The 22,747-nt window shown below is 43.0% G+C and overlaps 1 protein-coding gene across 4 annotated transcripts; it reads right to left on the bottom strand.

The window, feature by feature from the left end:
- Positions 1-1,727: 1,727 nt before the first annotated feature.
- Positions 1,728-22,158, bottom strand: LOC122019801 (26S proteasome regulatory subunit RPN13-like). Of its 4 annotated transcripts, XR_006122036.1 has the most exons (14): positions 21,737-22,158; positions 5,101-5,194; positions 4,925-4,984; positions 4,546-4,584; positions 4,381-4,455; positions 4,081-4,147; positions 3,930-4,023; positions 3,123-3,241; positions 3,000-3,023; positions 2,838-2,932; positions 2,683-2,760; positions 2,551-2,605; positions 2,214-2,378; positions 1,992-2,031 (listed from the first exon to the last, which is right to left on the bottom strand). XR_006122036.1 is itself a non-coding variant. In XM_042577329.1 (13 exons), exons 2-13 carry the CDS (start codon positions 5,191-5,193, stop codon positions 1,913-1,915), a joined length of 918 nt encoding a protein of 305 aa, XP_042433263.1. In that variant the 5' UTR covers position 5,194; positions 21,737-22,157; the 3' UTR covers positions 1,728-1,912. The 4 variants fall into 4 exon arrangements, 3 of the variants coding, with proteins under 3 accessions (XP_042433263.1, XP_042433264.1, XP_042433265.1); XM_042577329.1 differs by lacking the exon at positions 2,214-2,378 and having other exon boundaries at positions 1,728-2,031; positions 21,737-22,157; XM_042577330.1 differs by lacking the exon at positions 2,214-2,378 and having other exon boundaries at positions 1,728-2,031; positions 3,930-4,008; positions 21,737-22,156.
- Between the last annotated feature and the right edge of the window lie 589 nt (positions 22,159-22,747).

Genomic DNA, 22,747 nt, shown 5'->3' with positions numbered 1-22,747 from the left:
CCCAAGGGAGGGGGTGGGTTTCATCCATACCCAAGCTTTTGAGTTTCATTCCAAAATCTTGATTCCATTCCCATCAACCAAACACAAGGTTTGGGAATGAATGCATTCCTTCATTCCCAAACACATAAACCAAACGCCACCTAAACCTAAATCCTAAGTCATCGCAATTTGTATCGATTAAATAAATCATTGGAATACCCAAAATTTCACACTCTTGAAGCGACATGTGTATTCTTCTTGCTGATCAAGATTGTTAAAAACATCAATGAAAAAAATGAAATTGAATGAGACTTTAGTCCCACATTAAAAATTTCATGACAATATGATTGATTTATAATGTGTCACAAACATTGATATTGTGAATTTGTTAACATACCACTACTACATGGATGAATGACTCTCGAAAGGGTACTAGCTTATCTCCTTCTTGAACTACCTATGCGAGTGGAGAAACCTCTCATGATTACAAGAAAGTTTAAAGACTATAAAGAAATGTTGTTAACATTAGTTGCAAGTTGCTACCCTTGGTCCCCTTTCATAAGCTTTAATCATCTTTAGCTTCATTTTGCCATTTTATTGTGCTATTGTCGATCAATTTAGCGGATCTGTCATTAACTACTTTTTATCATATGACTCCCAACTCCTAGACTATTAATGACTATCTCAATTGATTTACTAGATTTCACCGTCATCCCGTTAGCTTATTGTAGTTCTTAGGTCATCAATAATTATCTCTAGCTTTTCTATTGTCATCAATCAACTGAAAGTAACCATCAGTAGGCTTTATGTTATATCAGTCCATAATCTTGTCGACTAAGCTATGAATAAAAATATTCAATTCATTGTTTGATTTACTTGAGTTGAATACATGGGTGACCATCACTATCTTAATGGTTAAGTCTTCACCTAAGTTGAAGAAAATCCTCTAGGACAAATCTCTTAACTCTCAACTCACTTAAGAGTTTACCTTGCATCCCCTTCTCCATCACGGTTGTTCCCTATCAAGCTACTCATACCTTGAATACACTAAATGCTCAACAGTCAACTCACTCAATATATCATAGTTCATGCTTCACCTATGTTCACCTCTTCCAACTTAATTATACTTTGATGCTCTATTGGTGCAATCATGTCCTAAGCGGTCGTGTTTGACCAACATGTTTTGATGTGTTTGGCATAGGATTTTATGTTACGTATTTAACTAAGTCTTGCATTTGTCTTTGATATGTATGTCTAAATACATAGAGACTTGGATGGAGATGACTTGTTGTGGCTAAGTCGTCTCCATATTTATTCCACCAAGTCCTATACAACTCAAATACACACATCAAAATTTTTAATTTTTTATTCACACACCAAAACCTATGATCATTTCCAATCATCAAAGAAACCGACACCAACAATGATAGTAGATATGGAGTGCCCCTTTTAAAGAACAAGAATAAGCACAACCGCTTAAAACACCAACACCAACTTGAAGAATACAAGAACACTACAATTTAGAAAGGCTTGGTTAAACACCACAATCACTTGGAACACCAACTACAAGTAGAGAAGGGGATTGGAGATCTCCTACCAAAGCAGCAGTGACAATGCCTAGATGAAATATAAAATCAGAAATTCAATGTTGAATGCCAAATTCACCTAATCATATGAAACCATGTGGATATCAAATCCAAAAAGTAAATGACAGGCTTCCATTAACTACTAACTACCAGGATTAAACATTTATCTGAATCTTAAGTAAATTAATTTATTGATGAATGCATCTAGTCCAAGTTTGTAAATTAGGTATAATGTTACAGCCAAATCCCCTATTGAATAGTCGAATGAAACTGAAAAAGAATTCCCCAGACCAGTACCAAACAGCCGCACATGAGAAACTTGTTCAACAGCAATGAAATTGATGGTTTCAGCTCTCATCCATGGCATCACGACTACCATCCCTTTGTGTCTCTTCTCCGACAGTGTCTGATGTTTTTGTCACGGAGTCCTCCAGAGCCTCCAGGAAAGAGAGAACAGTAAATTTGTCTGCGTGAGTTGTGAAATAAGGTTTAGCCATCACTTCAACATAACATAAAGCAAACCCTATAAAACAAGAGATCCAAAAAATAAACAATTCAATCAGATGAGAGCAACGGCATATTCCTAGATTTTCTTTTTTTTCATCAATGAGGAATACAAATAGATGAAGATGAGTTTGTAAGCATTGCCAGGTTCTTCGTGTCCTCACGACACAACATTCCATGGGAAAAATCTGCAGGAGCTTTGCAGCAGGTGTTCCAATATTGAATGTACTACTACCGTATGTTCTAGGTGACAAAGAACATACTAAAATAATTGGACTCTTGATTCTAACATCATCCAAACTCTGGTATCTGTTCCGAGAAAAATGTGTAAATTTCTATGCAAAACAATAAAATATACACAATTTAATTAGAGCACAATTTTTAGAAGAAAAAAATCCATCAAGTCCAGTCGTATGATGTGCTTAATCTTAGTTCTAGTCACTGAGCAAACGGATGGCAGACAAAACAAGAAGATACGTACATTTGCTCGGGTTGATTCCGAATTGCGAAAGATCTATCTGCCCTGTTCGAATCACCTGCTTACAATAAAGTGGGACACTGAGAAACTGGGGGAAAAGTCTTTATCTTTTTTCCAACAGAAATCAATGCTTACATGAGTGAATGTGTCTACTTGCTGGTGGAATTGTGGACTCTGCAACAGCTCCATGAGATCAGCAGCAGTCCATGAGCCCTGAAATAGAATCCCAAAATAAAAAAGAGATCGTAGCAAAATCACCATATCCACAAAATTTACTGATCGGTAGGCACCTCAGGTAAGTATTGTGAAAAATGTTGCTCAACTGGCAAGGTTTCGACAACAGGCAAGATCAAATCAGGCTTTAAAATATCAGCTAAGCCAAATCCTGAAACTCTGATTGTGAGAAGCACTGCAATTTAATCGTACAACACCTAATCATGTCGGAAACTTACCTGCATCGGGATCTTCAACAACATCTGGAAACACAAACATGAGATGAGCCACACAATAATTGACAGGAACTAAAACATCCAACCCAAAAAAACCTTAACAAGAGAATCAGTATTCAACAATACCGGGTGTTTGGATGCTTCTTAGAATCCTCTGCAAATCCTCCAACCGCACCGGTCCACCAGAAGAAGTAACTTCTCCACCTAGCTCGCTGGCCATATTATGATCAACAAGGTTTCCAGCTCTATGTATCAGAAAAAAATGGAGTCAATTGCTTCACGAAATAAATGACAATTGAGACTTGAAACAGATACATTACTAAGAATAGGATGCAATAGCAGCACAAAAACTTTGCCAAATATTAAAATGGATACTGTTAGAAAAGTAAATTGGCCATTTCTTGAATGCTCCCTATATATTTACAATCTTCACTCAACCATGAAACGTCAGTTTGATCTCATGAAAAGATTGACAAATTCAGTCTCTTCTCCATTACTTTTGTCATCTCAATTCACAACTAACAGAACAAAAAAGAATGGAACATGTTTTTTAAGAGCAACTTAAATGGTTTAACCATAATCTAACTACTCAAGAGGGCAATGCAAAAGATTATCGCTGTAGAGTGAGACAAATGGTTCAAAGCAATGGCTAAATCAAGCTGCCTTCCATTGTCAATTACATCTGACAAGTAACAACTAGGTAGTACAGAGAGGTTAACGTCTCACGCTAGGAACCTTTTTTCATATTCGGTAATACAAAGTTATACGGCAGACTAAACATGCCTCCTAATTTACTTTATTTAATCATATGCTCATTGCTTTTTTCCGTATTATCTATCAAAGAATATACCAGTGAATTCCATAATTTTTAACTATGTAATTATTCATCAAAATGGTAACAGTATCTTAATATGTGCCTTATCATGCTAATACCTGGATGAAAAATCATCCTCCCCTGTGTCAGACATTTGCAGTGGTACTGAAGCTTCAGTCTCATCTTCTGCCATCAGATCTGGTGAAGTAAACTCTGTAGATAATGTGAATCAGAATGAACATCGTGTATGCCTCCATGATTCTGACTTACCTAAAGGTTGGTTAATGTAGAAATTAACAGAGGTGCAGATCTGCGAATCCTCATCGGCTCTTGGCTCCTAAGATTAATTAGAAGTTGGCAATCCATAGATATGGTCAGAATAATACATGGAAATTTTGAATAAATAAGGGTTAAATTACATGTGTACCCTTACTTATACTAATTGGGAATGAATGAGATATGTTGCAGACTATAGTTGATAATTTAGGAGGGAAATGGAGTGCATGGAATTGTAGAAATTATAAGGGTGTACATACAAGTTGCCTTAATTTATAACATAAATTAGCTGACCTGCATCCAAAAGAAAAACTTCCTACTATCAGAATTAAACCTCAGAATGTACACCCTGTCTGATGATTGAGACACCTGAAGTTGCAATTAAAAATTAACTATGAAGATCATAAAAGTTTAACAAGCTTAATCACATAAAAGTAAATAGTCACACAAAACATGAACCTTCTCAAAAATTGCTTCATCTGGAAAGATAATCTGATCCTATTATCTGGTCAAGGAAATGTGCAATAATATCCACACAACAAAACCTACCACAAGATAAACAAGCAAACTTCTATAACATTACAGATATGCATCAAGAAGGCAAGTGGACTGAAAAAACATTTTTTATTAGAGAAGTTATCGACATTAAGGATGTTTGAATAGTTGCATAGCAGACAGTGGGAATGATTTCCTTCATAAATGTGAAATAAATTAAGGACATTGTTGATCAGACAAAGAAAATTGGAGATGTATTTGCATAATCCATTAGCTGGAAATGGAAATAACATGAGTTTCCGATAGAAGCTAAAAGTGTTTGATGTTTGTTTTCACAGGATACATCTTCAACAATATTTTGCGTCCGATCAAGCCACTGGAAGTGAACTAGCCCTTCCTCACCCTAACAGTTCAATACATGAAAAACATAGTTGGTATTAGATAAGATAAAGGAATAAGAAATATTTTATACGCATTGAACATAAAAGAAGGAATAACTGATCCAATAGTAAATCATACTCTTCCTATGCGTACAAGACCCCTCCGAGTGTCTGGTATCACTCGAGTGCCATCAAGAAACATTTTCCCAGCTCGAAATTCCAACATCGACATCCTGAAACAAACTTTGTCAGTTATCAATATCCATGTAAAAAAGATAAATAATCAAACCATGGAATCACCAGAGATTATATTCCAATATAGGGTATCCTTCATGCTTGAATTCCAAGAACAGAAAGAACATCTATTTTCAGAACAATACTCAACAATTCAAGAGATCCAACACAAGTGAAACCATTATTTATAGAACAAACATCCAAGAAATCTCCATTTCTCTGGAGATTCCTACAATATTCTCAACTTCCTCTCAATTACCCAATCAAATGGTTAGAACCACCAACAATGTCATAAAAACAAGATGGCAACAGACTAGCCTGATTGTTAGTTCTTCCACACTGACGATTGAGACAAATATTCTGTCCAATCAAGATGACAGACACCTCTCTTCCTTAAGGTGTACTATTCATCATGATCCTCAAATTGTTCGCCACAATTTGAAGATTGTTATATGGATTATATCCCTCTATTGTGTTCTGTCGGTTATCCTTTACTCATTACAATTTAATCGAATCAATCAGTCTAATTATAGAATCCAAATTTTTAAATTTATTAATCAGTACAATTTTTCCCAAATTGATCTTAATATTCACTCTGAAAATGTTATGTTGATTGAGGTATTATTGTGTTCCTATAGGGTTTAATCATGTTCCTACTTACATTCACAGTGATTTTTTGTTGGACGATTTTAGGATCTATGTTATGTTGATTGAGGCATTATTGTGTTCTCTCTTGCTGCACAATAGTATCTCAATTCACAATAACCTCAATAGAGTGAGAGTATTGAGTGATAATGAGTGAGATAGAGTCAAGTCTAATTAGCGACAACAACTGACCCTTGATCTCCTGGTGAATCTCAAGCTATGGCAAGACTAAACAATTTACAAGGGCAACAAAGACTCCCTCCTTCCTCCCTACTACCTATGCAAGTTCTCTAAGAATCAAGTAATAAATAAAGGGAAGGCTTGATGAGTCAAATTTTCTAAAATCATCAGTATCTGATCAAATTTTTAATTCATTTTCATTCTCAATTCAATTAAATTTCAATAGATTTCATTAATTTTCTAATATTCTTTAACTAATTTCTACCTAATGAATTATAATTTCTAATTTTTTAATAAACTTCTCAATTTTTGTGAGATATCGATTTCTAAACAATTATTGAATCAGTCATTACAAATATCGCTACTGCTCGAGCAATCTATACAGGTATTGGCCCATTATGTTAACTATGATATAATCAACTATAATATAATCAATCTTCTATTTAGATTAAATTTAAATCTTGAGTTATGGTAGAAAATATCTAAAGAATTTAAAATAAGTCAAATAAAAAATAAATATATAAAAATGTAGTTTCAAAACAGAAAAAAAAAATGATAAAAGAGTCTATCTGGATGGATAATGTCTTGCCAATAATAGTTTTAGGTATCTCAAATATATAATCCAACAAGAAAAATATATTGATCAAAATATAAATAATAAGAAAATGATTGGGGAGTCAAAATAGAGAGGAAAATATATAATGTTAGATAATTGTCATGATCCCCTTAGGCTAAAAGGAAAATTATAGGCTATGGCACAACTTGCCATAATTTATAAATAAATGTTGAGTTATTGGGTTAATGTAAAAGAGATGATACACTAAGATAGGTGGGTGGAATTGCTAAAAATAATAGGCATAGTAAAAATTGGTCGATAGATTATATATTTAAATGAGTTAATTTATTAGAGTGGAAGGTGTAATAGAGTGTGAATGACCAAAGAAAATATTAATAAATAAAAAATAGTTTAATTAATTTTAATATTACTAATGATATTATTTTTATTTAACAAAGCTTATTGGAGTTATAAGATCCATATCGCCAACTGTAAATAGTTATCTGTAAATAGTTAAAAAAAAATTAATTTAATGAAAATGCTTGTTAAATCTACATATAAAATAAAAGCTTATTATTTGGGTCTCTCATGGATTAGAAGTGGCCTAGTATGACACAAATCAAGCCAGATAGTAAACTATATAGGTGGCTAAAACTCAATTCTCAACTAACTAAACTGTCACTTATTCACTCGCAATTACACCATTTACAAAACCTGACCTAATAGTCTAATCTCAAGATCAAAACTCATTACCCAATTTATCTTCGTCCCATCCTAATTCTCACATAAGCAAAGAGGAATTAGTCCTCCCACTAAGGTGAGCAGCCACAACTGCTCTCTCCCACATTTGTGTCACACACCACCAACTCAAAGAAAGGAGACTAACTATGTTTTTACAGATTTATAGGACTCAACCAATGGGTGTAGAAAGGCAATCCCCTCCTTTAAATAGCAAGGCACTCCTCACCCAAGTTCATCTTCTAAATCCTTGGATTGCTCTCCAATTCCATTTGCCAACATTTCCTCATCACACAAGTACTCCCTGAGTCATCCTTGCAACTATGAGCACCTCTTTTCACCTGATCCAAGTCAAATCATAGTTAACTTGCATTTATCCATAAGCAGTGAGTGAGACCAAGCCCTGCTTTTCTCCTGCACAATCGGGCCTCATTTTTCTCTATCACTGACCCAAAATAAATGAGTGCTTCTTATGGATGTGTGACACAAAATCAAGTCAAATCTGTTGATTGTCATCTAAGCCTTATGGATGTCATAATCTTTAAAACAACTAGAAGGTTTTCTAACAAGTCATGTATACCTTCATTATTAGGTAGCCAATAAAAGCAATGTTATCAAAATCGTGAGTTGACTCATAAACTCATACAAAATCGCGAGTTTACTTATGAAAATCGAGTGAAATCGTGATAACATCGTGTATTAAAGTAAAATCGTATCAAAATCGAAAAATCAGATCAAAATCGTAAAATCGCATTTAAACTTGTAAAAAACATGATTTTTGAGATAATTTTATCGATTTTGTGTCATTAATATAAGGGAACCATTTTGGACAAAACAATATCATTTTGGGATGATTTTAGATTTGCACTTGTCTATTAATGATTTATATTAATTTGTTATCTTGTATTTTATTTATCTTTGGACTTAAGCTTTAGACTTGAATTTATGTTTATATTGTGTTTTCATGGAAAGTATTTGGTTGTTTAAAAGTTTAAAATTATGAGTAGTTTATGATTGATCCTGTCCGAACCAGGCTCAATGGACGCTGGGGATGTGGTGCTCCCTGCTGGATCCTCGAGTGCTCCGGCGAACCTGCAACAAAACCGAGCCGGGGGGGGTGTCCCGGCGACGGCCCTCCGACGCTCAAGTTAGGCGAAGGAATAAGAAAGTGGCTGAGAAAATGGAGACTTGTGTACCTCCGGTTGAAGAAATGGAGGCCTTATATAGACCTCTCGAAGGAGCCTGGGCACACCAATCGAAGCGATCACCTGCTTTCGACCATGCCTAGGTGTGGGCCTGTCAGAAGGGCATCCATAAGACCATACTGCTACTGTATCAACCTTTCCGTGACGTGAAGGTGGGACCTTTAATAGTGTCATCTTGCGTACAGTCTAATCATCATGCCTTTGCTGACATATCATATCCCGAGCCGAGCGAATAGGCCGCTCGGCTAACCACTGTTCCCTCGCCACGATTCCGGCCGAGCGGACACCTCCGGCCATTCTCTCCGAGTGAGGTGTCCGCCGCCACTCGGCCCGGTTCTTACGCTTTGGCGTGAAACCCAAACCTTTGGTGGGTAATCTCGGTTCCGCTTCGGACGGGACCCCATCCGGGTCCCCATTCTTCACCGGATCACTTGCCTCCCTTCAAGTCTAGTCGAAGGAGGCGTGAGTCCGACTAACTGGACAGTGTGTCGCAAAGGGTTGACCCGCTCTCGATATCCCTTGAGCCGTTCGGCCCTCATGCCAAATTTAGCCGCTCGGCTCTTCACTTTGTATGCCTTTGCGCCCAACGTGGATGTTTGCTTGTCTAAATCCTCTCGAAAATCGCGCAAGTCTTTTTCATTAAGCCGAAGCATGCGCGGTATGGGCGCATTAATTGCGCTTGGTGACAGGGCGCCACGTGGCTTGTCTCTAGTGGCGGTGACGCTCCGTACGATGGGACGCCCTTTGTTTTGAAATGAACGGCTAGATGATGACCTCGTCTCTTGTGCCCTTCATCCGACGGACGAGGCTGAGCGGTCTCGTTTGTATAAAACCCTTGTTCTGACCTTCACGCCGCATTCTCTGTTTCATCGCACGTCCTCCGTCGAAGCTGCCTGCCGCTAGCTTACTCCGGCGACTCCCAGTGCTTGCTTTCCGGTGGTTTTCGAGTTCCTAGACTTCTTTCCTTTGATCTTCCCTCAGTAAGCTTCTTCTCTTCTCTCATCCCCTTGTTTCCGAATATTGCTAGGCTTCCTTCCCTTCTTTAGTCATGGCGAGCACTTCTGCACCCGCTACCGAGGTTCACGGTCCGTGGTATATGAGTATGGAGAGTAGGTTAGATGAGGAGCACGCCCGGCGCGTTGTTAGGACCTACGGGATCCCGCAAGACCATGAAATAGTTGTAGCCGGCCCAACCGACCGGCCCCATAACCCGCCGATCGGTACTATTTGTTTTTTTCTGGACCAATTCGAGGACGCCCTTAGATTTCCTACTCATCCATTTATTTTGGAAGTTTGTAATTATTTCCGCATCCCGCTCGGCCAACTTGTGCCGAATTCCTTTAGGCTACTGAGCGGGATTGTCGTCCTCTTTAGGCTGCACAGTATCCCACTTGACCCCAGAATATTCCACTACTTCTTCTACCCCAAACAATCCGAGTTGGGTACTTTTATTTTCCAAAGTAGAATAGGCTTCAAATTTTTTGAGAACATGCCGACCTCCAACAAGCACTGGAGGGAGTTCTTCTTCTATATACGACTTCCGAGCCAGATTCAGACCAAATGGCGGACATCATCAACCCAGCCGGAGCTCGGCAAATTCGAAGCAATCCGGCCTACCTTCATGCGGCAAATTGCTTGTCCGGTCAGCGGTACAAAATCGACCAGTTGCTTCTCAAGGGTGTTGTACATTTTGGATTATCTCCCGTTCGGGCCAATCTCCCTACCGCATGGGTAAGGACTCTTTACTCCCTTCGCCTTTTTTGTCTAACCGATTTTAATTTCTTCCACCGCAGCTGAAGTCATGTGGCGCTCCAAGGCTACCGATCATCTGAAATGAAGGCCGTGGAAAGGGGCTTATCCCCAGCCGCCCGACAGATGCAGGAGAGGGGGACGCAGTCCGCCAAACAGAAGTCACCCAACCCGCTCAACGGAGGTTGAGGCGGATCCTGTTTCTTCTGCTCCAGTCCCCCAGGCCGGGGATTCACCACGGGAAGTTCGGCGGAAACGTCGAAGAGAGTCCAGCCTTCCGTCTACCCCAGAGGGCGAACCGCAGGCGCCGATCGAGATCGCTTCTCCAGATCGCACGCCTTCGCAGAGCAGGACCCCCGTGGCCTCGTCCACCGCACAGCCCTCTGGCTCTCCTCCACGGACTCGTCGTCGCTTACGACGGTTGGGCGAAACTTCAACCATAGGGGAGTCCTCGGGCCAGGCGACTGCGGCTGAGGAAGTGCCATCAAGACTACCCTTCGATTTCCGTCGGAGGAATATTTATTGTCTGCCGATCGGCCATCAAGCCCCGTTCATGAAATAACCTTGACGGGTCCGCTCGCCAAACTTTTCGAGGACGCCCAGATTCGGGTGGCCCTCATGACGCCCAAGCAGCTCGGCGATAACCACATGCAGCAGGCCACTCAGGTAGGTTCATTTTTCTTCCTGTGCCATGTTCGGTTCCTGATTTTATTATTTCCTTTACAGCATTGGGCCGAGCAAATCGCCACTAGACATCGGCTGGCCGAGCTGGAGGATCTTATGGAAAAGCTCCAAGTCTCGGGGGGTCCATCGACCGAGCGGGAGAAATAAGCCCGCGAGGCCGAACAGAAGAAGGCCGCCGACCTGGCTACAGAGGTGGCTCGACTCGAAGGCTTGGTGAAGAAACGCGACGAAGACGTGAAGCGCGCCAGTAGCCGGAAGAAGCGGGCGATCGCTGATCTGGACAAGATGAAAGTTGAAGTCTGAGCCCTAAATCAGCGATCTAAGGAGCTAGAAGCCCAACTAACTACCGAACGGGATGGGCACTCAGCTGAACGCACTAAAGCGGAGGTGGACCAGAAAGTTCTCCAAGATTCACTAATTGCCTCCCGGGCGGCGCTCAGAAAGTACAAGGAAGGGGAGCCGAGTCGTCTGGCTGCTGCACGTCAAGATTACCTCCGCTCGGAGAGGTTCGGCACGAAATTTGGCGGCAGCGTCTCTTCAACCTTTGCCGAGGCCGTTAAGGTCACTATGGCCTACTTGAAGAAGGGTGGCCACCTTCCTGCGGGAATGCACATTCCCGCCTCCGATCTGGCGGCCATGACAGACGACATTCCGGACAGTTTCTTCAACTTCGAAGACCCCGAGTGAAGAGTGTTCCTCGTCTCTATCTTGTTTTTGCGTTTCTTACGCCCAGCGCAACTTTTTTTTGTACTTGCCGTCCGGCATGCTTTCCCTTTAATGCAATTATGTCTTTGCTTGCGTCTTCCTGATCATTATCCATAATATTCTTCTGTTTGCTTAACGTTTATGCTTAGAGTCAGTCATGCTCTAAGTGTTCTCCGTCACGCGGCCGATCAGCTCAACCCATTAAACAAAGTCCGAGCGGGAGGGCCTACTCGCTCTGCACGTATCTAGCCTGTGTGAAGTCAACGAACGCCAAGTATCGAAGGACCAACGCCCGAGCGGGCCTAAATGTTTTAATACTTGTGGTTTCCGCGATTTCTTATTCTCTGATATTCGTTCGTCCGCCCGGGGTATTTATAGTCGCCGGACCGACTCTCGATATTTAACGATGGTGCTCGTCGGTTTTCCGCTAGGTTTTGATAGGCGCCGGCTCGTCTCTCGATTTTTAACGTCGGAGCTCGACGGCGCGGATATTTATAGCCGGTCGGCGCGGCTCTCGATCTTTAACGACGGAGCTCGTTGGTCTTCGACGCGGATATTTATAGCCGGTCGGCGCGGCTCTCGATCTTTAACGTCGGAGCTCGACGGCGCGGATATTTATAGCCGGTCGGCGCGGCTCTCGATCTTTAACGACGGAGCTCGTCGGTCTTCGACGCGAATATTTATAGCCGGTCGGCGCGGCTCTCGATCTTTAACGTCGGAGCTCGGCGGCGCGGTTATTTATAGCCGGTCGGCGCGGCTCTCGCGACGGCGCGGATATTTATAGCCGGTCGGCGCGGCCTCGATCTTTAACGACGGAGCTCGTCGGCGCGGATATTTATAGCCGGCGGGCTCTCGATCTTTAACGCCGGAGCTCGACGGCGCGATATTTATAGCCGGCCTCGATCTTTAACGTCGAGCTCGACGGTCTTGATATTTATAGCCGGTCGGCCTCAATCTTTAATGCCGAGCTCGACGGCGGATATTTATAGCCGGCGGCTCTCGATCTTTAACGACGAGCTCGTCGGCGCCCGATCGGCGGCTCTCGATCTTTAACGACGGAGCTCGTCGGCGCGGATATTTATAGTCCGCCTCTCGATCTTTAACGCCGGAGCTCGACGGTCTCCGGCCGACTCGATCTTTAACGACGGCGTCGACGCGGATATTTATAGCCGGCGGCTCGATCTTTAACGTCGAGCTCGACGGTCTTCGCTCGGATATTTATAGCGGTCATGCGGCTCTCGATCTTTAACGCCTGAGCTCGGCGGTCTTGCGGATATTTATAATGGCCGGCCTCGATCTTTAACGTCGGAGCTCGACGGTATAGCCGGTCGGCTCTCGATCTTTAACGACGGAGCTCGTCGACGCGGATATTTATAGCCGACGCGACTCTCGATCTTTAACGACGGAGCTCGTCAGCTTTTAAGCCTAATTGGACAACGTTTACCGGCCGAATGACAGGTCTTGAATCGAGCCTTTGCTGCATAATATACCTCCGACCGAGCACTCGGGGCCTTCGAGCGCTGCTCATAATATACCTCCTACTGAGCACTGGGGCCTTCGTTGCCGTCTGATAATTACCTCCTACCGAGCGGCACGGGCCTTCTGATAACCAACCGCTCGGTATGAACACGTAATGCCTTGGGAATAATTTGTTTCCTGCAATAAAAGGAGTACAACTATTTTGACTTTACACAAGATAGAGCAAAGCACCTCTCACCCAAATTTCTATACGGTCAAGGTGATTTCAGACCCACGGCCGATCCAAAGATCCGACCTTCCGTGATCCTTGAGGTAATAAGCGCCCGAACGGAGCTTCTCGACCTTGAAGGGTCCCGCCCAGGGAGCTTCCAACTTGCCGACATCTCCGACCGGCGACTTTCTTCCAAACCAGTCGCCACTCAAAGGCTCGGGATCACGCGGTTGTAATTCATTTACACGCTTGCGCCATCACCGACGACGCTTTAGCTCTTTCCTCTTCGACCAAGTCTAGCTCCACGCTCCTCCGTCGGCGTTATCTTCATCGTAATTTTGTACCGATCGGACTCCACCCTAACTTCAATCGGACGATCGCCGCCTCCATATACCGTGAAATGGAGTGACGCCTGCCCTCCTTCGTGTCGCATGGAGAGCCCATAGATCGCCCACTGCCCACCCACTACCTCCTTCATGGTCGAGCCGGGCCCGTAAAATTCTGAGAATCTCTCGGTTGGTTACCTCGGCCTGACCGTTACTCAGGGGGTATGCCACCGATGTGAAGTGCTACTCGATGCCATAACTTTCGCACCACTTCCCGAGCAGCTTCCCAGTGAATTGACGTCCGTTGTCGGAGACGAGTCGTCTCGGGATGCCAAAGCGGCAGATGATATTTTGCCATATGAACTTTTTAACCATCTGCTTGGATATTTTTGCAAGTGGCTCAGCTTCTACCCATTTTGAGAAGTAGTCGACCGCCACCAATAAGAACTTCCTCTGCCCGGTAGCCATGGGGAAGGGTCCCACGATGTCCATCCCCCATTGGTCGAACGGGCAGGCCACAGTTGATGCTTTCATCTCATCTGCCGGTCGGTGGGACATGTTGTGATACTTCTGACAGGATAGACAATTTGCAACGGTCTGGGCAGCATCCTTTTGAAGTGTTGGCCAAAAATACCCGGCTAGCAAAATCTTCCTGGTTAACGACCGTCCGCCTGGATGTCCACCGCACGAACCTTGGTGCACTTCTCGAAGGATGTACTCGGCATCTTCCCAGCTGACGCATTTTAGGAGCGGACGGGAGAAGGCCTTCTTGTAGAGTTGATCTCCTACGAGGGTGAACTGACTAGCCCTTCTCTTCAGTAAATGAGCTTCTTCCCGGTCGGAGGGGGTAGCTCCCGAGCGCAAAAACTCCACAATAGTTATCCTCCAATCGCTCGGGTATGTGATGCCCTCCATCCGATCGACATGTGCTACTAAAGATACTTGCTCGATCGGCTTGGAAGACGCAATCAGGATTGACCCCAAGATCAACTTCAATTCAGCCATGATTCTCCTAAATCTTGACAATAATCACCTCCTGAGCTTAAGTTTTGATACCATGTCAAAGCTGAGCGATTGTACTATTTATCTCAAAATCCAGATTTCTAGGAAGGGAACCGAATGAATTGACATCTAGTGACCTGGCAACGCGAGGGCAATTGGGAACTAATATTCTGCTTCGTTGTTGGTCGCTCGGTAATCTAGCCGGACGGAGAGCTGCATCCGCTCTCCTTGTGGGGACAGCAAAACTATGCCAATACTGCTCCCGTGTCTAGTGGACGATCCATCCACGAACACTTTCCACACGGCTTCGGGTTCCGGGTCCTGCACCTCCGTCACAAAATCGGCTAAGGCTTGTGCCTTGATAGCCGAGCGGGGTTGATATTGGATATCAAATTCGCTTAGCTCAGTTGTCCATTTGATGAGCCGTCCGGAAGCTTCTGGATTTAAAAGCACTCGTCCCAACGGGCTATTGGTCTTGACGATAATCGTGTGCGCCAGGAAATAAGGACGAAGTCTCCGAGCGGCCAGGATCAGAGCAAAGGCCAACTTCTCGAGTCCGGTGTAGCGGGTTTCAACATCTTTCAAGATATGACTAAGGAAATATACAGGTTGCTCCTCACCTCCCGACCGGACTAACGCTGATCCCACAGCCTGCTCGGTTGAGGATAAATAAATGTGCAACGTTCGGGCTCACAAGACAGTAGGGAATTTAAGACGTCTTCGCTTCAAAGGTCCGATCGCGAGCTTCATTCCATTGGAACTTTAGAGCTATGGAGGACTTTGAAGAACGAAGGCTCCGGCCGCGCCTTGGAGATGAGCGTGATAGCCAGAATCCGACCGGTCACCTCTTTCCCTCATGTTTCGGGCATGTCCCAAGAGCCTTCACCTTGCTAGGATTAGCTTCAATACCCTGCTCGGTCACAATATAGCCCAAGAAACGTCCTCCTTTGGCGCCGAACAAACACTTATGAGGATTTAGCTTGACCCCATATTTTCTGAGTGTACGGAAGGTTTCTTCCATATCTTCGCATAAAGTGGCCGCTCGGAAGGACTTGATGAGGATGTCATCTACATAGACCTCCAGGTTGTGTCTGATTTGCTCGCGGAAGACCCTATTCATCAATCTTTGATATGTTGCTCCGGCATTCTTCAGTCCGAACGACATCACCGTATAGCAATACGTCCCGTCCGGTGTAACGAAGCTAACTTTTTCCTGATCCTCCGGGGCGAGCGGCACTTGATGATAGCCTTGGTAGGCGTCCAGCATACATATAAGCTCGCATCCGACTGTAGAATCTACGAGCTGGTCGATCCGGGGCAGAGGGTAGAAATCCTTCGGGCAAGCTTTGTTCAGATCTCTGAAGTCGATGCACACCCTCCATTTGTTGCCCGGCTTGGAGACGAGCACCACATTTGCTAACCAGCTTGGGAATTGAACCTCCCGTATGTGGCCGGCCTCTAAGAGCCTTTCTACCTCCGCTCGAATGATAATATTCTGCTCGACGCTGAAATCTCTTCTCCTTTGTTTTACTGGCCGAGCGTCCGGCCGGACGTGAAGCTTATGTTGGGCTATGCTAGGGGAGACACCGGGCAGCTCATGCGTCGACCAAGCGAAGACGTCATGATTCATCTGGAGGCATTTGACCACTTCTTCTTTCTGTTCGTCCTCCAGGTCGGCGGCAATAAAGGTTGTAGCCTCCGATCGGCTCGGATGGATCTGAACCTCCTCCTTTTCATCATAAATTAAAGCAGGAGGTTTCTCGGTTATGGCGTGTACCTCGATCCGTGGAGCCTTTCGCGCGGCGCTGGATTCGGCTCGGACCATTTCCACATAGCATTTCCGAGCGGCTAACTGATCTCCTCGCACTTCACCGATTTTGTCCTCGACCGGGAATTTGATCTTCTGATAGAACGTCGACACAACAGCTCGGAATTCGCTTAACGCCGGTCGCCCCAGTATCACGTTGTAGGATGAAGGGGAGTCGACCACCACAAAGTTTGTTGTCCTCGTTCTCCGGAGCGGTTCTTCCCCTAAGGAGATAGCCAGTCTTACCTGTCCGACCGGAAGAACCCGTAGAGGGGGGTTGTCATGGGCAGCAGCTCATCTTGATCGATTTGTAGTTGATCAAAGGCCTTTCTGAAGATGATGTTGACCGAGCTGCCAGTGTCAATGAAGATACGGTGGATGGTGTAGTTGGCTATCACCGCTTTGATGATAAGGGCATCATCATGCGGCACTTCAACTCCCTCAAGATCCTTGGGCCCGAAACTGATCTCGGGTCCGCTCGCCTTTTCTTGGCTGCAACCCACCTCATGGATTCTGAGCTGCCGGGCGCTTGCCTTTCTCGCCCTGTGTGAATCTCCTCCGGTCGGCCCACCCGCAATAATATTGATTTCTCCCCGGGAGGTGTTGTTTCTGTTCTCCTCCTCCCGAGCGGACTGCCTAGGTCGCTCATTGGACCTTCGAGAGCGATCTTCATGCCTTGGAGGGAAACGCTGTTCGGGAGATCTTCTATATGTTCGCCGACCGGACTCTTGATGCCGCTGCCGGCGGTCGGGTGAAGGCGATCGACGAGGGCCACCCCGTCGTACGGGATGGGTGATTGAAGGCAGGCCCCGACAGTCGCGGGTGTTGTGGGAGTCAGTATTATGGAAAGAGCAAAACATTGGGGTCCATACCCTCTTTTTCTTCATCTTTGGCCGCTCGGCCGCTACCTCTTGGACCACCGGGGACTTCGCATGATGTGCCCGGGATGCCTCAACTCTTGGTCCTCTTGGTGGCTGATGGGCAGCGGGCTGCTTCCGTTCGGCATGGGCCGGACGTTCGGCATGAGTTTCCTTCCGTCGGGCAGCCTCCGCCTCTTCCACATTTATATACTCATTCGCCCGGTGTAGCATGTGGTCGTAGTCTCTGGGCGGTTTGCGAATGAGCGCGCGGAAGAAGTCACCTTCCGCGAGGCCTTGCGTGAAGGCGTTTACCATTGTCTCCGAGGTGGCTGTGGGGATGTCCATCGCTACCTGATTAAATCGCTGTATATACGCCCGGAGAGATTCTCTTGGTTCTTGTTTGATGGTGAACAGGCTGACGCTTGTCCTTTGATAACGTCGGCTGCTCGCAAAGTGATGAAGAAATGCCTTTCGGAACTCCGGGAAACTAGTGATAGAGCCGTCCGGCAGCCTCCGAAACCACCTATGTGCAGATTCCGATAGAGTGGTGAGAAATACCCGGCACTTTACGCCATCGGAGTACTGATGCAAGGTGGCGATGCTGTCGAACTTCCCCAAATGATCGTCGGGGTCGGTCGTCCCATTGTAAGCTCCGATCGGCGGTGGTGTATAGTATTTTGGTAACGGATCCCGATGTATGGCTTCAGAGAACTGTCGGTGAACCTGCTCGGGTGGTGCGTTCGCTCGGGGAGCTTTGCCCTTCCTATGATCCCGAACGGGAGGCTCATCGGATGAAGATCCTTGCTCCTCGTGAGCGGGCGCGATTTCTGGGGGAGTACGGAAGAGTGCCTGAGGGAACCCTCCTGTTGAAACATATTCCGGGCGGTCTGCTTGCGCCGCCAGGCCTGCTGAAGCCGAGGTTGTTTGCTGTTGCGCTCGCTCAGCCTGTGCTTTCTCCTTTTGCTGCGCCACTGTCTTAGCTGCCCTCGCCTCGACTATAGCGTCAAACTCTTCTTGTGAGAGTGCCACGGTATGTAGTCTTCCAGCCTCGTCCATCTCGGATGTAGGTGCGTTCCCACAGACGGCGCCAAATTGATCCTGTCCGAACCAGGCTCAATGGACGCTGGGGATGTGGCGCTCCCTGCGTATCCATTCTAACAGTCCTGGCGACGGCCCTCCGACGCTCAAGTTAGGCGAAGGAATAAGAAAGTGGCTGAGAAAATGGAGACTTGTGTACCTCCGGTTGAAGAAATGGAGGCCTTATATAGACCTCTCGAAGGAGCCTGGGCACACCAATCGAAGCGATCACCTGCTTTCGACCATGCCTAGGTGTGGGCCTGTCAGAAGGGCATCCATAAGACCATACTGCTACTGTATCAACCTTTCCGTGACGTGAAGGTGGGACCTTTAATAGTGTCATCTTGCGTACAGTCTAATCATCATGCCTTTGCTGACATATCATATCCCGAGCCGAGCGAATAGGCCGCTCGGCTAACCACTGTTCCCTCGCCACGATTCCGGCCGAGCGGACACCTCCGCTCGGCCACTCGGCTCCGGTTCTTCTGCTTTGGCGTCGGAAACCCAAACCTTTGGCTGGGTAATCTCTGGTTCCGCTCGGACGGGACCCCATCTGTGGGTCCCCCATTCTTACCGCCGGATCAATGATTATATGAATTAAAATGTTCTATATGTAAATTTATGTTATAATTTGGATTAAAATATTTAATGATCAATTAAAAAGAATATATCATGTTTCTTTTAAAATTGATTTAAAGAATGATATAAAATCTTATGATTTTACGATTCAATTTTACGATCCGATTTTATGACTGCTCTAACGATTTTACCTAAACTCTCGATTTTGATAACACTGAATAAAAGATCCATCAGGTCCCTGCCTTATTGTGTCTGCATCTATTGTAGCAACCTTGCAAGTTATCCAACAGTAAGACCCTGAGTTTTCTTATATGTTGGACTAATCTTAACACTGGTATTCTCTTCAATTTGGACAATAATTCATGTGCTATTAGCAAACAAATAATGGCCTTGTACTAGTGGCAATGTCCTCAAACATGCAAAAGAGGTAGAATCCTTACTCTCACTATTAGAGTCATCCTTCAACACTAGTGCTGCTATCGTAGTGGTTTAGAGGGTGAATCATTGTTAAAATTGTGCTTGTGAATTTTTCCTTTTACATAGATACAATTGCAAGAATATTTTGCATTGAGGAGAACCTACAAAGTGGGGAAAAACTCGATGGAGACCAGATCTAGAAATAGTTCGATCTATCACCACACATCCCTCCATGTTGTCAATCCCATCCAAAAATATATTACCTTGGTTTAATGATAAAAGGTAATTAAAACTGAATGGATGAAATCCATAGCATAGACAAACAAAATGATTATAAATGAAATATTAGAGCATAGCTCTATAAATCTTAGAGGTAATTGCGAAGTGTTATAGGTAGAATCTTGGCAATTTCAAACCGTACAGCTACTGCCTAAAATGAAGAGTAGGGATCTAAGAGTCATTATTTGGATGCCAGTGGTTGTGGTGCTAGCAAGTTTTAATTTCAGTATTTTAAAAACTAAAATGATATAATATCAGTAGTCTGTCCATGCTGATATAGTTTCAAGACTTATTGGATATGAATAAACTAAATTGATGAATTCTAAAGCAAAACTAGAATAGAATGTACAGGGTTCTTGGTTGCTACCATGCTAAGTATTATACCTTAATTGGACATGAATAAACTCAAGTTGTGGTGCTTTGTCGGTATGTAAGGGGACCTTCGTCGGAAATTATAGTTGACAGAGGAAGAACTGTTAGATCTTTTGCTTTTAGTTGTTTATCTTGTTTTTCTATATCAACTCTTGTTTCTTTTGTACATATACACTATGGCATGCAAATATGTTACTGCTTATTATTTGCTATAAATAGCGTGTTGCATGTTTAGTAATATTAATTGCTAGCTGTTATTTCTTTCTTTATAGTGATAAATTTCGTGAAATATACATAACTTAATATGCTATTTAGACTATTCTAACATGATTAAAGCTTAACATTTCTTTTAACACACTGCACAATGATACACATTCCGCTAGCTTTGCTTATAATCTAAACTAATTTAGGGATTTAGTTGGTTACTTAATTGCAATAGGCCTCTAGCTAGCTCAACTGCACAACATGAGAATTGGTACTTGATTGATTGTCAATATATCATGCCCAAAGTTGATCTCCATGGCTGTAGGTATGGCCACACAACAATTTCCCCAGTACCTACTTGGCCAACCAACTAATTGAAAAGAATCACATATAATGGTTTAATAAATTGTTTTTAACCCTTTATAAAGAAGAACCAAAAGAAAATGACCTTTGCATAATTAATTAAAGGTCTTAAATAAACAATAAATGAACAGATTGATGAACATTAAAGAAAAGTTATGACACACTAGCAACAGGATAAAGGTGACATAAAAATTGATACATGCAAAAAAATTCTAAACACATTGGTAAGCAATAAACTAATGATGGAAAATATAAAGCACAAAAGCTATGAAATACATTGTAAAATATCCTCAAAACCTACATTTACCCATGGCCAAATATTTAACCAACCCAAAATAACTTCCACTTGTATTTTTGGAGTAACAAAGGAAAAGGTTAGTATAGAAAATTGAGCAACTCAAGAAATATGGCGAATAATTATAAGGTAACCAATAAAATATACTATGCAAAAAATTGCAAAAAAAAAATCTACTAGCTACAAAAAATACCCCATATTAAACTACTACTTTCCCATCATTGAGTGAGTCGGGTCCATCCAATGGGCATGAACCCCTACACTCTCCCATTCTGTGGTAGAGTGGGACTCACCTACACTCCAACATGTGCATGTGCATGACTATCAAAGGTAGTGTAAACTTTCTCATCTGCAATATGTTACATGGTCCATCACTCTCATCCGCAGGACAAGTATGGTTGGAGTGTAAAAAAATGGTGGTACAATATGTTATGTGGTCCATCATCATCCTAACAGGCTAAAGTTCTCCTCAACAGTATAGCATTCTCTTTATAATCCACAATCATAAGACATACTATTCAGTTATTATATTCTATTATAGGTTATCATGTGACCGCCAGGTTAACTATCTACACTACAATAACTAAAAACATGAGCAACATATTACATGTATGATATAAGCATGTAAATAGTAATAAAAAATAATGCAACTAACACAAGTAACAGCTTACAAACTTAACTAACATGATGCTTATGTTCAACGCAAATCCATTCAAAAGGCACTATACAAACAATAACAGGCAGGTGAATAAACAAGGCAGTATCGGGACTTCCCACAGAATTAGGCATGTCAATGCATGACACATACCTCTGTGCAGAGATTTGCCAAAACGGCTATGAATCATTAAAGCACTTCTTCACTGTTACAATCGTACTCAATCACCAGCAAAGCTCAGAAAGGAAAGACCAGAGGAGGCGACCAACGATCCATGAGGTGCGGAGTGCGGCGGCGGATCTGGCGGTCGCAAAAAAAGGAGCAAGAAATTTGAGACGAAGGGGACAGAGAAAGCTTCGATCGAGGATCGCTCTTCTGCTCCGGTCGTAGGAAGTAGAGGGGTTCGGAGAAATGATGAAAATTCGGTGGCGGAGCTGCGTCAATTGAAGGAGGAGGAGGGAGGCGTTCCGGCGTGGGTGAAGTTGGCTCCAAGCGGCGCCGGCGGTGAACTGGATTCGTGCCGAACTGGAGGAAGCAGGGACTTTAATCTCCCCGAAAACCTAACCAAACCAATCCACTGAACCGGTTCAACTTGGTTCATATCGGCCACGACCCACGAGTTCGAACCAAACCGTGCATGATTATTTTCTAAAACAACCCATGAAATCTCAATATTCCAATTTAATGCTACAAAATCCTAATTAACCTTTATTGATATTTATTTAAAGTAAATTTATTTTATTTTTATAATATCTCACTATGAGAGTTTGAAATATAGATGGAGTATGTTGATATTGATTCATGACCAAATTTAATATTAGACTTGATAAAAATATATATATATTTATTCAATATATATAAATCAATTAAATAATTCATTAAATTAAATAAAAATATTGAACACGTGTATTCATAAATAATATTCATGAATATAATAAATAAATAAATATTTTTTAAAATGAATAAATACATTTATATTATCAAATTTAATAATAAATTAAAGAAAATTAAAATTATAAATAATTTTAAATAATTAAATAAGTTCCTAAAAAATAAATCAAATTTTAATAATAATTATAATAATTTTAATAATTTAATTAATTTTATATTTGATTTAATATCTTATTAAATAAATTTAAACATTATAAAACTTGAGTTGATTCG

Source organism: Zingiber officinale, chromosome 9A, assembly GCF_018446385.1.
Source record: "Zingiber officinale cultivar Zhangliang chromosome 9A, Zo_v1.1, whole genome shotgun sequence".
Lineage (NCBI taxonomy): Eukaryota > Viridiplantae > Streptophyta > Magnoliopsida > Zingiberales > Zingiberaceae > Zingiber > Zingiber officinale.
This window is presented reverse-complemented; position numbering and strand designations above follow the sequence as displayed.

Bases quoted from the DNA above. Each gene is read 5' to 3' on its own strand.
- LOC122019801 (XM_042577329.1), bottom strand. From the start codon at position 5,193: ATGTCGATGTTGGAATTTCGAGCTGGGAAAATGTTTCTTGATGGCACT. The intron at 4,585-4,924 runs GTATCCTGTGAA...ACCAGATAATAG, and splicing joins CGCAAAATATTGTTGAAGAT to GATCAGATTATCTTTCCAGA. The intron at 2,933-2,999 runs GTAAGTTTCCGA...TCAGAGTTTCAG, and splicing joins TGTTGAAGATCCCGATGCAG to GATTTGGCTTAGCTGATATT.